The 13,289-nt window shown below is 37.6% G+C and overlaps 1 protein-coding gene across 2 annotated transcripts; it reads left to right on the top strand.

Moving 5' to 3' along the window:
• The first annotated feature begins 3,397 nt into the window (after positions 1–3,397).
• kcnk4a (potassium channel, subfamily K, member 4a) lies at positions 3,398–12,666 on the top strand. 2 transcript variants are annotated; one of them, XM_082177781.1, is made up of 8 exons: positions 3,398–3,621; positions 4,494–4,620; positions 5,004–5,232; positions 5,883–5,997; positions 6,074–6,234; positions 7,292–7,478; positions 8,730–8,866; positions 9,760–12,666. In XM_082177781.1, the coding sequence occupies exons 3-8, from the start codon at positions 5,044–5,046 to the stop codon at positions 10,597–10,599; spliced, it is 1,629 nt and encodes a 542-aa protein (XP_082033907.1). In that variant the 5' UTR covers positions 3,398–3,621; positions 4,494–4,620; positions 5,004–5,043; the 3' UTR covers positions 10,600–12,666. The 2 variants fall into 2 exon arrangements, with proteins under 2 accessions (XP_082033907.1, XP_082033906.1); XM_082177780.1 differs by having other exon boundaries at positions 3,399–3,621; positions 4,980–5,232.
• The last annotated feature ends 623 nt before the right edge of the window (positions 12,667–13,289 follow it).

The following is a 13,289-nucleotide window of genomic DNA, read 5'->3' as shown; positions in this document are numbered from 1 at the left end:
TCTTTGGGTAATTTGCATTATTACATGGGTCTTTGAAATACTTCATTTTGATTGGTCAACCAAAGCATTTAAAAATATATATTTTTAAATGACAGAAGAACTTGTTTTACACTATAATCTCCTACAAAAATAGGCTTGGTTTGTCTTGTATCCGTACTCTTCTCATATTCAAATATTTTTGACTATCTTTATATTTATATATTTGGTAGCCATATAATAAAATCAGCCAGTCATAGTTGCAAATTACTCAATTTAGTCAGCATTTTATATTTTGTGAAAAGAGTGCATCTCATTTTATTTATTTGTTAATTTCCATTTTTTTTTTGTGTGAATTTGAAACGAGCTTTACCCCATACTTTTGTTACATTGCATATTATTTTACATCAGACTTTTTAGATTCATGTGCAGCAGATCTATATGCAGCCTTTCTAAAAGAAGTGGATTCAGCGCTTAGTTAAGTATAAGCAACTCTCTGTGTTTTTAAAGTTTCTCCATTTTTGTCTTTTGGCTGAACAGGTTGTTCGAACAGTCCGTGTTCTCAACTTCACAACATTTCTATTCATCTGTAAAAAAAAAAAGAAAAGAAAAAAAAAGGACTGTTGGCATCACAAACCTGCTTTAATCACAAGTAATGTCCACAGTTAAATTGCAACCTCTTTTGCAGAATGATGTAATAATAGATTCAGATAACTCATGAACATGGTGTTATGCACTTGTATTTTCAAAAGCAAAATGTTAGTCATTGTTGGAGCAGAAATCAAAGGCATGTCTAGAGATGTGATATCCCATATCAGAGCTTTTAAAGGATTTAAAGGCCATTTTGGTCTCTACATCAGCTCGGTCAGGGACTTCTGTTTATTCTCTCTTGAGCTTTGGCTGGACCCAGAGGGCCCACTGCGGTCCTTACAGTGAATGTTTTGAATTCTGAGCTTTCATGTTTGACGTTGATTTACCATTGAGCTTTTGTCCACAGATGACAGACATCTAGTCCATTTAGTGCTGGGTCATCACCATGGCTGACATCATTCCCTGCTCTTGATATACAATCACTGATGAACATCTTTGGGTTTAATGAGAAAAAAACCACACAAAAAAAGGCAAATTTAGAGCCCAGAACCTCTGGCACGCTTAACAAAAATTATACCACCAGTCCAATCATTGATGTAAATACTCTCAAGATAACAACATACTGTATTATAGTAGATGTAAGGATGAAACTATCACCTTAAACGAGTTCTATCTCAAAATGCTAGAATTAATTTCTGGACATCGTAATGTTATTTTTTTGTGCATTTATTATTGTTCATTTCTGATGTTAATTATGATTCATTTTTAAAGGTAGGGTAGGCAATTTCAGAGAAGCTAGCAATAGCGAGCTAGCTTTGAAATCATGAGATCACACCCTCCCCTTCAGACCGTCTCCAAAACCACGCCTCCTTCAAAACACAACACACACAGCAGAGTCAGGGGGCCAATGTTTCGGAAAACACTGAAGCTTCCCCGGGCGCCGCCATTGATTAGCAGACCATCACCTGCTGTTAGCATTCCATTGACTCCCATTCATTTTGGCATCACTTTGACAGCGAATAATTTTACATCTGAGGCGTTTAAAGACTCCATTTGCCCATTATTTATTTCTAAAGAAACACGAAAATGTATAAAAGGCTCCATTACCTTGTATCTTACGTTATGGCCCCGTAGAAGCAGTTTTTGTAAAAATAGGCTTACGATTGCGTCATAACCACGCAACTCTCTGTCGCACAGTAGAGAGATTACCGTATGGACAGGAGGAGAAGCTTGCGGGCAATCGGGGGGACGTGGAGGCAAAATGACAAAATAATTAATCAGAATACTTAGCAAAAGTTGCTCCTGCTCCTAGCTCATGGACACCTCCTACTCACACTCTCCGTCTCTGGAAGTTTCGGAAGGGAATGATTCAGATTTCTCATGCCACAGCCACTAGAAGACAGACGGGTTGCTCACGTCACATCTACGTCGTCAAGCTCAGTTTGAGTCTGCGCAGTACGCTCAGCCATCAGGAAGTGAGTGCTTCTAATTGACTTCACTTTTCTCCGTTGAATCCAATGGGGTCGCTGTGTCCATTTCTTTTACTGTCTATGAGCAGAGTCTGCAAAGTGTCACAAGACGAGAGACGGTGTTAAATTACCTCATGTCTCAAAGCACATAACATTACAATAATAATTAACTTAAATAACTTGCAGAGCTCTTGCTTGTACCACCTGACTGCTGCAGATTCATTTCGCTGTTGATTGTGTAGAAACGCATAAATATGAGTCTGAGGACGTGAACGGCATGAGCGTCAGGGGTTGCCATCGTAATTACGGTTGGGACATAGTGTGAACGAAGCATAAGCTTGTTCTGGTCGAGGAGGAACTGTAAAATGTGTTTGCTGTTGGTTTGCGGCTCTTTGTGACTGTGGGTGCTTCTCATTTCTAATTTGTGCATCCTCATTTCCTTTCCTCGCGTCTCAGCTCTACGAGGGACGGCTGCAAATAAAGAAAACGTGGATGGAGGAATTGAAGGAAATCTTATTTGTGTATTGGAATGTTCTTGATCACTTGAGCGTCACTTCACAGCATCATCAGCTGCACTCAAGGGATCTGCCCTTATGTTGAAGTTTGCTTATTTTAGAAATTCATAAATAATAAAGCCAAATGTCCTGTTGAAATATGTGTGATATATGGTTTATTTAAACTGCAAAGGTAAAGCATAAATTTAAAAGATTGTGACAGATGTGAAGGGGGAGGGGAATGTATATGTTCATCAGGTTTCTCGACAAGAAATACACCTGTGAATCCTCTCTCGTAGCTCCTCAGGAAGCTTGTTCACTCCTCGTTCCTCGCCTCTTCGCGGTACAATTAGAGAATTGAGATGTCCTTCAAGATGGCTACCTTGTGATCAGCGTCTACAACTCTGCATAGCCTTACGTAATGCGCTGACAACGTGTGATGTCGGACCGAATGCAGTGATTAGACAAGCATTTTTTGGTCCTGAGAATTCTACAGAAGATATGTACATGTTTTTAATATTTAGACCACTTCTATTATTGATTGATATCAGGATGCGAAGAGAGTTTCAATCAGTATAACAAGAAGTGTTAATCAAAAAAGGCCTACCTTACATTTAAGCCTTTAGCTGGCTCTATGCATTAACCAATCAGCATCCAGGATTATACTATGTGAAAACTTCACTTGTATTCTTCATAACAACAATGAGCACTGCTCCAATCCGTTTGAGTTTTTATGCCTTTGGACTCGGAGCCTATAATATGCAAAAAAATCTAAATGACGACATACCACAGGGGTTTACATTCAAAGCGGAGATGAAAGATGAGAGAAGAGTGCTCAACAAAAATGTTAAACACTTGAAACGGATAAAATAAACTGTCAGCTTTCATTTTGTGTCTATGCCAAACAGATCTCTCTCCTCCCCTCCTCTCTCGGTCTCTTCCCTGCTCTTTTTCTTCTCATGTTGGCAGGTTCACGTAAGACTTGGGAATGGGGAAAGTCCTGATGAGTGAGTGTATGTATCTTCACAGTGTTCTGCTGGAGAAAGGGAACTCCTCACCGTCACACACTCCCGACGGAACCGCGCGCTGAGGTAAGAGAACATTCCCTCACGAACATGTCTCGAAATGGATTATACACATTTAATGAATAGCCTACATTTGGAAGTAGATACTAGCCTAAGGTAAACACTTACTGTTTAGTGCCTGTTGCATTGCAAATACTCATAAAAAAACAACAACAGTGATTTCCTTTGAGTTGGAAGATTCATTTTGAATGAACTTAAAAAAAAACTAAAAAAAAACTAATATAGATAGTGTGCAATTGTAGCCTATTATGTATCAATACTTGGTTGAAGTAGGTATGTTGGACTGCACTGTGTTTTAAACATCTATTTTAAACATGTAAGTCTGTTATCTGTGATACCAAAGTCATTTTCATTGAATAAATTAAATATTTAAGCGGGTTTTTTTTCGTTACAAAAATGTTTTATATTTATTTGTTATACCCAGCTATGCCATTTTGTAAGAGCCAAGAATTCAATGTTCTTTGCAAAAAGTAACAAATATTTTATTTTTCTATTCCACTGGGGAAAAAAAAGTTTATTTATGTGCATATAAATGCAATATGAAACAGAACACAGTAAAATAAAAACTGATTGCAAATACAGAAAGTGACAACATAATTTGTACCATAATATGCGGTAACCATGCATCTACAAAGCAAGTCCTAGAGAGCCCTGGTGAGCATCAAGATCCTGTCAGAGGACCGTTAAACAATCTGTTTACATAGACCTTTGCCAGAAGTTCTGTTTCAATGGCGTCATGTGTTGTCTTCTTAGTACCTCTTTGCCTTCACCGTTCTCCTGTTATGTGTCTGGACTGGGTCAAGCCTCCTAAAGCTCAAAGCTGATCTGGAGTCAGTTTCAGGTTTGTCTAGAGCATTTTTGACCATTATTTCTCACAGGTTTTTGTGCGGGCCAGTGAAAGAGGCTGTACTGAGAAAAGAAGAGTGTATAAACCACTACAGTAAACATCTGATATGGAGGAGGAGAAGGAGAAAACGGTGGATTTGGAAACCCTTATTGCATAAGGTAAATAGTTAATCTCTGCTTTCTATCACATATACCGTGACCTTAGAAATAATGTTACTTAAGGCCGCTCTTAAACAAATATTAATGTCAAGGCAGTAGATAACAAAATAAAGGCGACATGTAACACTTTTCAAGCTGAATATTTCACATAAAATAAGTTCAAGATCAATCAAAAGTCACTCTTTGTTATCTAGTGCCATGACATTCAGATATTTGATTCGTGACACTTTTGAGTGACTCCAAATTCTTTTAGCCAAATCCTTTTGTCATGATAACCAGAGATAATGTCATTATTGTGACCATTTCCCTTGACGTTCTTCTCTTCGCTCCACCAAACCTGATGGACACATGATTGTCAGTGTTTCCACGACGTTCGTCCACAGTATGCAGCATCTTGTTTGACGTCACCAGCCCCTCGTAGCCATGCGGTACTCAACACTGTTGACCATCCTGGCAGCCGTGCTGCTGTATTTGGTGTTGGGAGCTCTGGTGTTCGGCTGGCTGGAGTCCTCCAGGGAGGAATGGGCTCACCGTGAGCTGATGACGTCTCGAATGGCTTTCCTACAGAACCACAGCTGCGTCACGCCTTACAATCTGAGAGAGTTCATGGAGGTCATTATGAATGCTGAGAAAATCACGCAACTTTGCTGATGATAGAATTTGTAATGAAATGTTTTTATTAAATTAGAAAAATGCAAAATATTATTGATATACTAGTATAGTATTTATTCATATTTTGAATAGCTGGTAACACTTTACAAAAAGGTCTCATCATTAATAAATGCTGTAAGAATTTATATGAGACAAATTCTTCTGTAAAGCAGCTCTGAAGTATCTGACAGTAGTCAATATTCATTCTATTAAGAAAATTCTATAGAATTATTGTTCATTCTTAGTTCATGTTAACTAATGTTAACAAATGAAACCTTATTGTAAAGTGTTACTGAATAGCTTTATATATATATATTTAGTTTAAAAAAACATTTTGTTTCCATTTTAGTAATTTTGTTATGTGCTTTTGTCATTTTTATTATTATGTAAAAAAAATCTATTTAGCTTTAATTTTATTTCAGTTTTAGTAAAAAACAAAACAAACGTATATCCAACATTTCAAATTATATATACATTATAGGTCCAATGACCTCTACTTCTTCTAGATATTGATCATTCTTAGTGTGTATAATATATATATATATAATTCTTCCCATTCTCTTTAGAGACTTTGAAGCATCGTAGATAAATCCATCATCTTCTCTCTTTAGAAAGTGGTTGATGCCATTGAGGCAGGTGTGGACGCCAGAAGCACATCAAATTATACCAGCAGATGGGATCCATCCAATGCTTTCTTCTTCTGTGGTACCATCATCACCACCATTGGTGAGATAAACACGTTTCACTTTAGAACATCATCAACTTTAATGAGGTTGATTCCACAAGTTCTCCTCTTCTCCAGGCTTTGGAAACATCTCGCCCAAGACGAAAGGTGGTCAGTTGTTCTGTATATTCTATGCTCTGGTGGGGATCCCCATGTTTGGGATCCTGTTAGCCGGGGTTGGAGACCACCTGGGCACCCTTCTGCGGAGAGCGGTGGCAAGGGTTGAGACTTTGTTTTTGGTGAGTGGCTTCTCATTACAAATTCAGATTATGTCAAGTCACCTTTATTTATACAATACAGGTTGTTTCAAAGCAGCTTTACAGTGATAAACAGGAAAATAAATAACAGAATCAAACTTCATCAATTATTTTTTGACTGAAAGTCAGTTCAGTTCAATAACTGTGTAAACAAGTTCTAATTATTGATAATGTATTTTTAATAATGTGCATGAAGAGAAAAAACAGTAAGTGATGGCATCAATGTGTTTTAATCTGTTTCTTTTGTCCAATTTCAACCACTTTTGTCCTGATTTCTTGGAGGGGAAATGGGCCTATGGGCGGGGAAATGCATGCTATTTTTCAGATCTTTCGATCTAATGGACGAAATAAACTCACGCAATTTACATATGAATGCACACAGAGACGACAACAAACATGGAGAGCATTAGCTTTAGTTTCTGCTCTGACAGCCGTAAGATCGCGCCGAACACTGTGAGTGTGTGTTAGAAATCAGGAATGGTGAGAGAACATTGTGCTTGGTACATTTTCATCTTCAAACCAAACTTGGGTCTTCAGACGACAGTTTAAATCCCGTCTGGCTAGAGCTCTTCCCATAATGTTCACGGGTTAGGTCAGTAGGTGGAGAGTAGGCGTATTTTGTGGCTGTTCGAACGCATTCGACCACATGAGCGTTTACACTATGAAATCAGTCTGGGCGAATGCGTTTTCAACTACCACTGGTCGAAAGTGGACAAGCTCAAAACGTTTTAGACCCCGTTTACACATGTATTTATCCTCGTCTACTTGTGATCCAATTGACCAAAACGCATCCTAATACCAGGTGTAAACAGGGCCTCCATAAGAAGATAGTTCTCCTCACTGGAAACTATTAAATCTAATTAGTAAACTGATGCCATCATGTTCATCTTGATTGCCAAATGCTAGTTAAAGTGATGTTTGCTTTGGACTTTTGATCAGCAGATCTTAAACTGATTCTTACATTTATAATCCCACAGTTGTCTGTCTGCATGTTGCTATCTTTTAATAATGTTCACCATGATTGTTTTCTGCTGAGCAGCGCAAGGGTGTGAAGCCCACCAGTGTACGCGTAATCTCCGCTGTCTTCTCCATCCTGATTGGCTGCCTAGTCTTCATTGCCGTGCCGACCATGGTGTTTCAGGAAGTGGAGAGCTGGAGCTTGTTGGAAGCGGTGTACTTTGTCGTGATCACTCTTACCACGGTGGGCTTTGGGGACTATGTGGCAGGTGCACAGATAATTATCATGTCTACATACAATAATCGTTACATATTATTTAGTTTACCATGTCATGTGAGCGTATGGTAATTCTGTTAAAGAACTCAAGATTGTATTACGCCTGGAACTGCAGGATGTTTTGTGGTCCAGACAGTAATGACGTTGCAGATATTTATACCATCTAATGATCTGTATTTTACAGCCATAGACACTAATTGTAATCGCTGTAATATTAGACCAGCGCATGCACTAATCTTTTATCTGTGAGAATCGTTTTTAGATGTTAGTTAATAATTTGTCATTTAACAGAATCTTGTCCAAAGTGACTTACAGTCCATTTAAATTCAGTGTTCCCTGTATCCCATTTTTATAGTTTTTTTCATACTTGTTGTCTTTTGATATCCTTAAAATTTAGTCAGTATTTTGGCATGCCATATTCAAGTCCATTTTCTGTTTTAGTGACTAAATTATCTCTTCTTTTTTTTTTTTGTCAATGATAATGAGGCCTCAAACAGACCTGTAACAGATTCATGTGGTAATTGAGAGCATCCAATATACATTACCGGTCACGGCGGTCAGTTATTTATATACATTTTTATTTATTTTTTTGTAAGAAATTAATACATTAATTCAGCAAAGATGAATTAAATTGATCAAAAGTGACAGTAAAGAAATGTATAATGTTGTAAAAGATTTCTATTTAAAAAAAATCTATTCTTTCAAACGTTTTATTTTTCTAAGTATCCTAAAAAAGTATCATGGTCTCCACAAAAATATTAAGCATTATTATTATTATTATTTACATTGATAATAATAAGAAATGTTTCTTGAGCATCAAATCAGCATATTAGAATGATTTCTGAAGGATCATGTGACACTGAAGACTGGAATAATGATGCTGAAAATTCGGCTTTGCATCAGGAATAAATTACATTTTAAAATATATTCAAATAGAAAACAGCTGTTTAAAAATGTAACAATATTTTATTTTATTTTACTGTATTTTCGATCAAATTGGTGAGCAGAAGAGACTTCTTTCAAAAGCATTAAAAATCTTCCCGACCTCAAACTTTTGAATGGTAGTGTGTGTTATTGGTAGAGCTTAACTTGTATTTAACTCAGAATATTAATTTAAGTGCTTTGCTCATGAGCACAAAGGTGATTAATCATGGCTCAATCTTCCCCATTTACCAGTCCTGAGCTTTTAACCACCAGGCCGCACCAGCCCTGTGTCATTACCTTTCTCTTTCCTCTTCTCCAGAGAACAGAAGAGAGGAAACACCCCTGTACAAGCCATTGGTGTGGTTGTGGATCGTGTTTGGTCTGGCGTATTTTGCATCCATCCTCACTATGATTGGGAACTGGCTTAGAGTGCTGTCAAAGAAGACGCGTGCAGAGGTGAGACTGAGAGAATGAACAATGAATTTATCCATTTCAGTTTTTCCACACTGGTTGTAGTACCAACTAAATCCACCCCTAAATATTATATCTAATCCACATGAATTGTGGTTCCTTTAAATGTTGATATGAAGGTCCCTTTCTGTCTACTGTAAAAAAAAAAAAAGAACAGATTAATCAGTAGACCAAATTTGAGTCAGTTAGCATTGCATCCCAATTTGCTCATTGATCGTATGCGAGATACACACTTACAGTTAATAAAAAAAAGAAAGAAAAGAAATTAAATTTTTTTTTCATCAAGGATGCATTAAACTGATCAAAAGTTACAGTAAACACATTTTAAATGTTACAAAAGATTTCTGTTTCAAATAAATGCTGCTCTTTTGATCTTTCTATTCATCAAAGAATTCTAGGGAAAAAAATAAAATTTTCCACAAAAACTATTAAGCAGCACAACAGAATAATCAGAAATGTTTCTTAAAGACCATCAAATCTTCATATTAGAATGATTTCTGAAGGATCATGTGACACTGAAGACTGGAGTAATGATGCTGAACATTCAGCTTTGCATCACAGGAATAAATTACATGTTAAAACGTATTAAAATATAAAACAGTTACTTTCAATAGTAATACTATTTCACAATACTGCTGTATTTTTGATCAAATAAATGCAGCCCTGGTGCAAAAAAATAAAATACTGATCCCAACATTTTGAACGGTAAGTGTATAGTGTGTGAGATTAGGATTTGTCCAACAAATAGTATTGCAACATTTTTGAACATGTTTTTAGGCTATTATGCACCTTTTTACTATTTGTATTTCAAAAAGCAGGGTTTATTCTCACTTTCCCCCCCATAAATTAGTTTTAATGGTACTATATTTCTCTTCTAGATGGAGGAGCTGAGAGCTCATGCCACAGACTGGACTCAGAACATCCAGAACATGTCCATGGACTTCCGTATTCCAGTGCCACTGGATCTCAACGACCCCTTTCAGCTCCAACGGAGACGCAGAAGAAAGCGCCACCGCCATCATCGCCGCCCGAGACTGAGCATGGCAGGATTGGCTCATGGAATCTCCCTCGATGCCGATGTCATCAGAGAGAACGGACATCTGATCCTCGGGTGGCCGTCGTGCAAGTATACCTCAGCGTCTGATAATAGGTCTGAAGTGCTGTCCCGATCCAGGTCGTGGTATAGGTTAGACGGGGCGTATGAGATGAGACCAGGATCGAGGCTGACCGTAGGACCTGCGTCGAGATCCATCTCACGGGTAGACCTGAAACCACCATCGAGACGCGGGTCCAGAGCCATGTCCACGTCCCCTTCAAAATCTGAATCAGGATCAGTCTCTGAATCCGAGACACCCTCAGAATCCTGGTCGGAATATGAGTCCAACTCCCCTAACTCAGAGGACCTGGAATCTGGAGCCGAGGGGTCTCGGAGATCACTGGAAAGTCGAAAGGATGTTCCTGTCATCGTGGTTGACAACTGCAGTCCGCCCCATCCCTCCCTCCTGGACTTTTTTGGCGAGAACTTGGCGTACATCGACGAGTCTTCAGACGCTCTTAGCGATCGTGTCAAACCAGCCGGACAGAACCGCAAACGCAAACCCAAGAGAAGGAGTATGACGAGACAGATTCCCCGCTCGCAACCTGTTGGACTACAGAGGGAGATCAGTAGTGAACTACAACCCCCAGCACACACTCCGACCCCTCCACCTCAGACCTGAGAAATGAACATTTGGCCAAGGGCTCTTTGCTTTACACATCACGGTTTAAGATGCCAAACATAACTGATCCAGACCATCACAAATACGCATGTAAATATAGCTTAAACAAACATAACGAGGTTTTGTTCAGAATAACATACTGTTTCTGCAGTGTGTAAACTACCGCTCAAAAGTTTGGGGTCAGTAATATCAAAGTCTATAGAATCACAAAGGTAATATATGTTTTTGAACTTATGCTCACCAAGGCTGCATTTATTTAATTAGAAAAATATAGTAAAACAGTAATGTTGTGAAATATTTTTTCAATTTAATTGCAAATAACTTAACTTATTAATCAATAATTTATTGCTGTGATCAAAGCTGAATGTTCAGCATCATTACTCCAGTCTTCAGTGTCACACGATCCTTCAGAAATCATTCTAATATGCTGATTTGCTGCTCAAGAAACATTTCTTATTATTATTAATGTTGAAAACAGTTCATATTTTCATATTCTTTGATGAATAGAAAGTTCAAAAGAACAGCATTTATTTGCAATACAATTTCTTTGTAACATAGTGTAATTGTCTTTAATGTCAAATATATCAATTTAATACGTCCTTGCTGAATAAAAGTGTTATTTAGAAAAAAATAAATTACTGACTTCAAACTTTTAAATGTTTATTGTGCATAACAAGTTCTAATGCCCAGATGCTCCTACAACACTTGCTGAAATATGCCCTAAATATCCCTATCCCACAATTTGCTTGCCTTGACTATCGATTTCCAGATGAAGCTGAGGTAACATCACCCACGTTAAACATCTTTTTAATTTTTTTATTTATTGATTGATCTGATTAAAGGGAAAGTTCACCCAAAAAATGAAAATTCTGTCATTCTAACCCTCATGTCGTTCCAAACCCATAAGACTGTCGTTCATCTTCAGAACACAAATGAAGATCTTTTTGATGAAATTTGAGAGTTTTCGGTCCCTCCATTGCAACTACCACTTTGATGCTTCAAAGAGTTCATAAAGAGATCGTAAAATTAATCCATATGAATTGACCGGTTTAGTCCAAATTTTCTGAAGAAACACGATTGCTTTATATGATGAACAGATTGAATTTAGGCTTTTATTCACATATAAACATTGATCAACTCACACATTAGTTGTGGTTAGCAGAAGCTCAAGCATGTTCGCTTGACGTGCGAGAACCAATGAGGTTTATTCTCGTGTTACGCAGCACGTTTGAGCTTCCACGAGAGGTTTGTTCTCATGCGTCAAGCAGTTTCGGTTGAGCTTCTGTTTATGTTCATTGAGAATTTAGAAGTCTAAATTCTGTTCATCATATAAAGCAATTGAGTCTCAGGAAAATTTGGACTAAATCGCTCAATTCATATAGTTTTATGAACTTTTTTGAAGCATCAAAGTGGTAGTTGTGTAGCTGCCAGTGGAGGGACAGAAAGCTCTCAGATTTCATTTAAAATGTCTTCATTTGTGTTCTGAAGATGAACGAAAGTCTTACAGGTTTGGAACGACACCCTCACGTAATTAATACCAGAATTTTCATTTTTGGGTATCCCTTTAAGACACTATCACTGTGATCATTTGTCACATTTTAGTCATTAAAATATTTAATAAAGAAATTCACTGTAAATTGTATGTAAATATAATAGGCTACCATCTGCTTTTTAACCAAAAACTCAATGTCGTTATATTTTAGCAGTATTTTTTAGTGCCTTGCAGTTCTTCAGTTCCATATTTTTTGCACGATATAGCCAACTCTGAGCAAATAGAGACATTTTGATATAAGATGCACATTATTGAAATGTCATTTTATTTGTGTGCCAAAGTTTTAGGTTATAGATTTATTGTCATGAATACAAAAAAAAAAAAAAAAAAAAAAAACAGTTGTGGTTGTTGAGTGATGCTTCTTTCTATTTCTTTGACAACTGTCTATAATACCTTGAAAATGGCAAACCTTTATTGTTGTTATTATTATTATTAATAAAAATGTATTTGCAGATAACACAGCTACTTTTGAAGGGCCAATGAAAAGATGTTTTTGGTTAGAGGATGTAGTTACAATATCTACCAGAAGGGGCTTACAGTCCTTTTGTACAATAGTATCCAGCTGGATATATCTCGGTTAGTATTGAAGCGCAGACACATTTAGGAGGCGCCCTCTTGTGGTTATCTGATATGGGCTAATCCTTCCAAGTTTTCTCAAGTTGTATCCTATTCCTGCCTAAAAGAGGCGCAACACATCTTAAATCTTCAAATATTTGTACATATGTTATATTTGCAGCTTGTGACTTAATGTTTACACAATGTTTAACGTTACCTTCCCAGAGCGGACATCTACATCTATCCAAACATATTTTCCAGCGTGTACACAGACACAAAGTTTACAAAAAGAAACCGTTTCGATGGTGAACTTTCACAGGAGGAGTTAGATGAGATTTTAAATGCCCTTGGTGTGGGAAGACGAGGCGAATGAGAGTGGGAGCGAGTAACGATATGTCCCAGCGTGAGACCGCTCCAGGAATGGCTTTTGTAAGGCCCAGGCTGTGGGGGATAAATGCTGGTTGCAGAGTGAAGGGGGTATTTAGAGGGAAGAGGACAAACACATGGTGGCGGTTTACAGAGGAGCTTTTCCGCAGGGCTTCCAATGTACCCTTAAATTCTACCTCTGCACTTCAGCCCCGCC

This window comes from Leuciscus leuciscus, assembly GCF_965113295.1.
Source record: "Leuciscus leuciscus genome assembly, chromosome: 8".
NCBI lineage: Eukaryota > Metazoa > Chordata > Actinopteri > Cypriniformes > Leuciscidae > Leuciscus > Leuciscus leuciscus.
Note: the sequence above shows the minus strand (reverse complement) of the source record. Positions and strands in the feature narration are given on the sequence as shown.

Bases quoted from the DNA above. Each gene is read 5' to 3' on its own strand.
- kcnk4a (XM_082177781.1), top strand. From the start codon at position 5,044: ATGCGGTACTCAACACTGTTGACCATCCTGGCAGCCGTGCTGCTGTAT. The intron at 5,233-5,882 runs GTCATTATGAAT...TTCTCTCTTTAG, and splicing joins ATCTGAGAGAGTTCATGGAG to AAAGTGGTTGATGCCATTGA. The intron at 6,235-7,291 runs GTGAGTGGCTTC...TCTGCTGAGCAG, and splicing joins GGGTTGAGACTTTGTTTTTG to CGCAAGGGTGTGAAGCCCAC.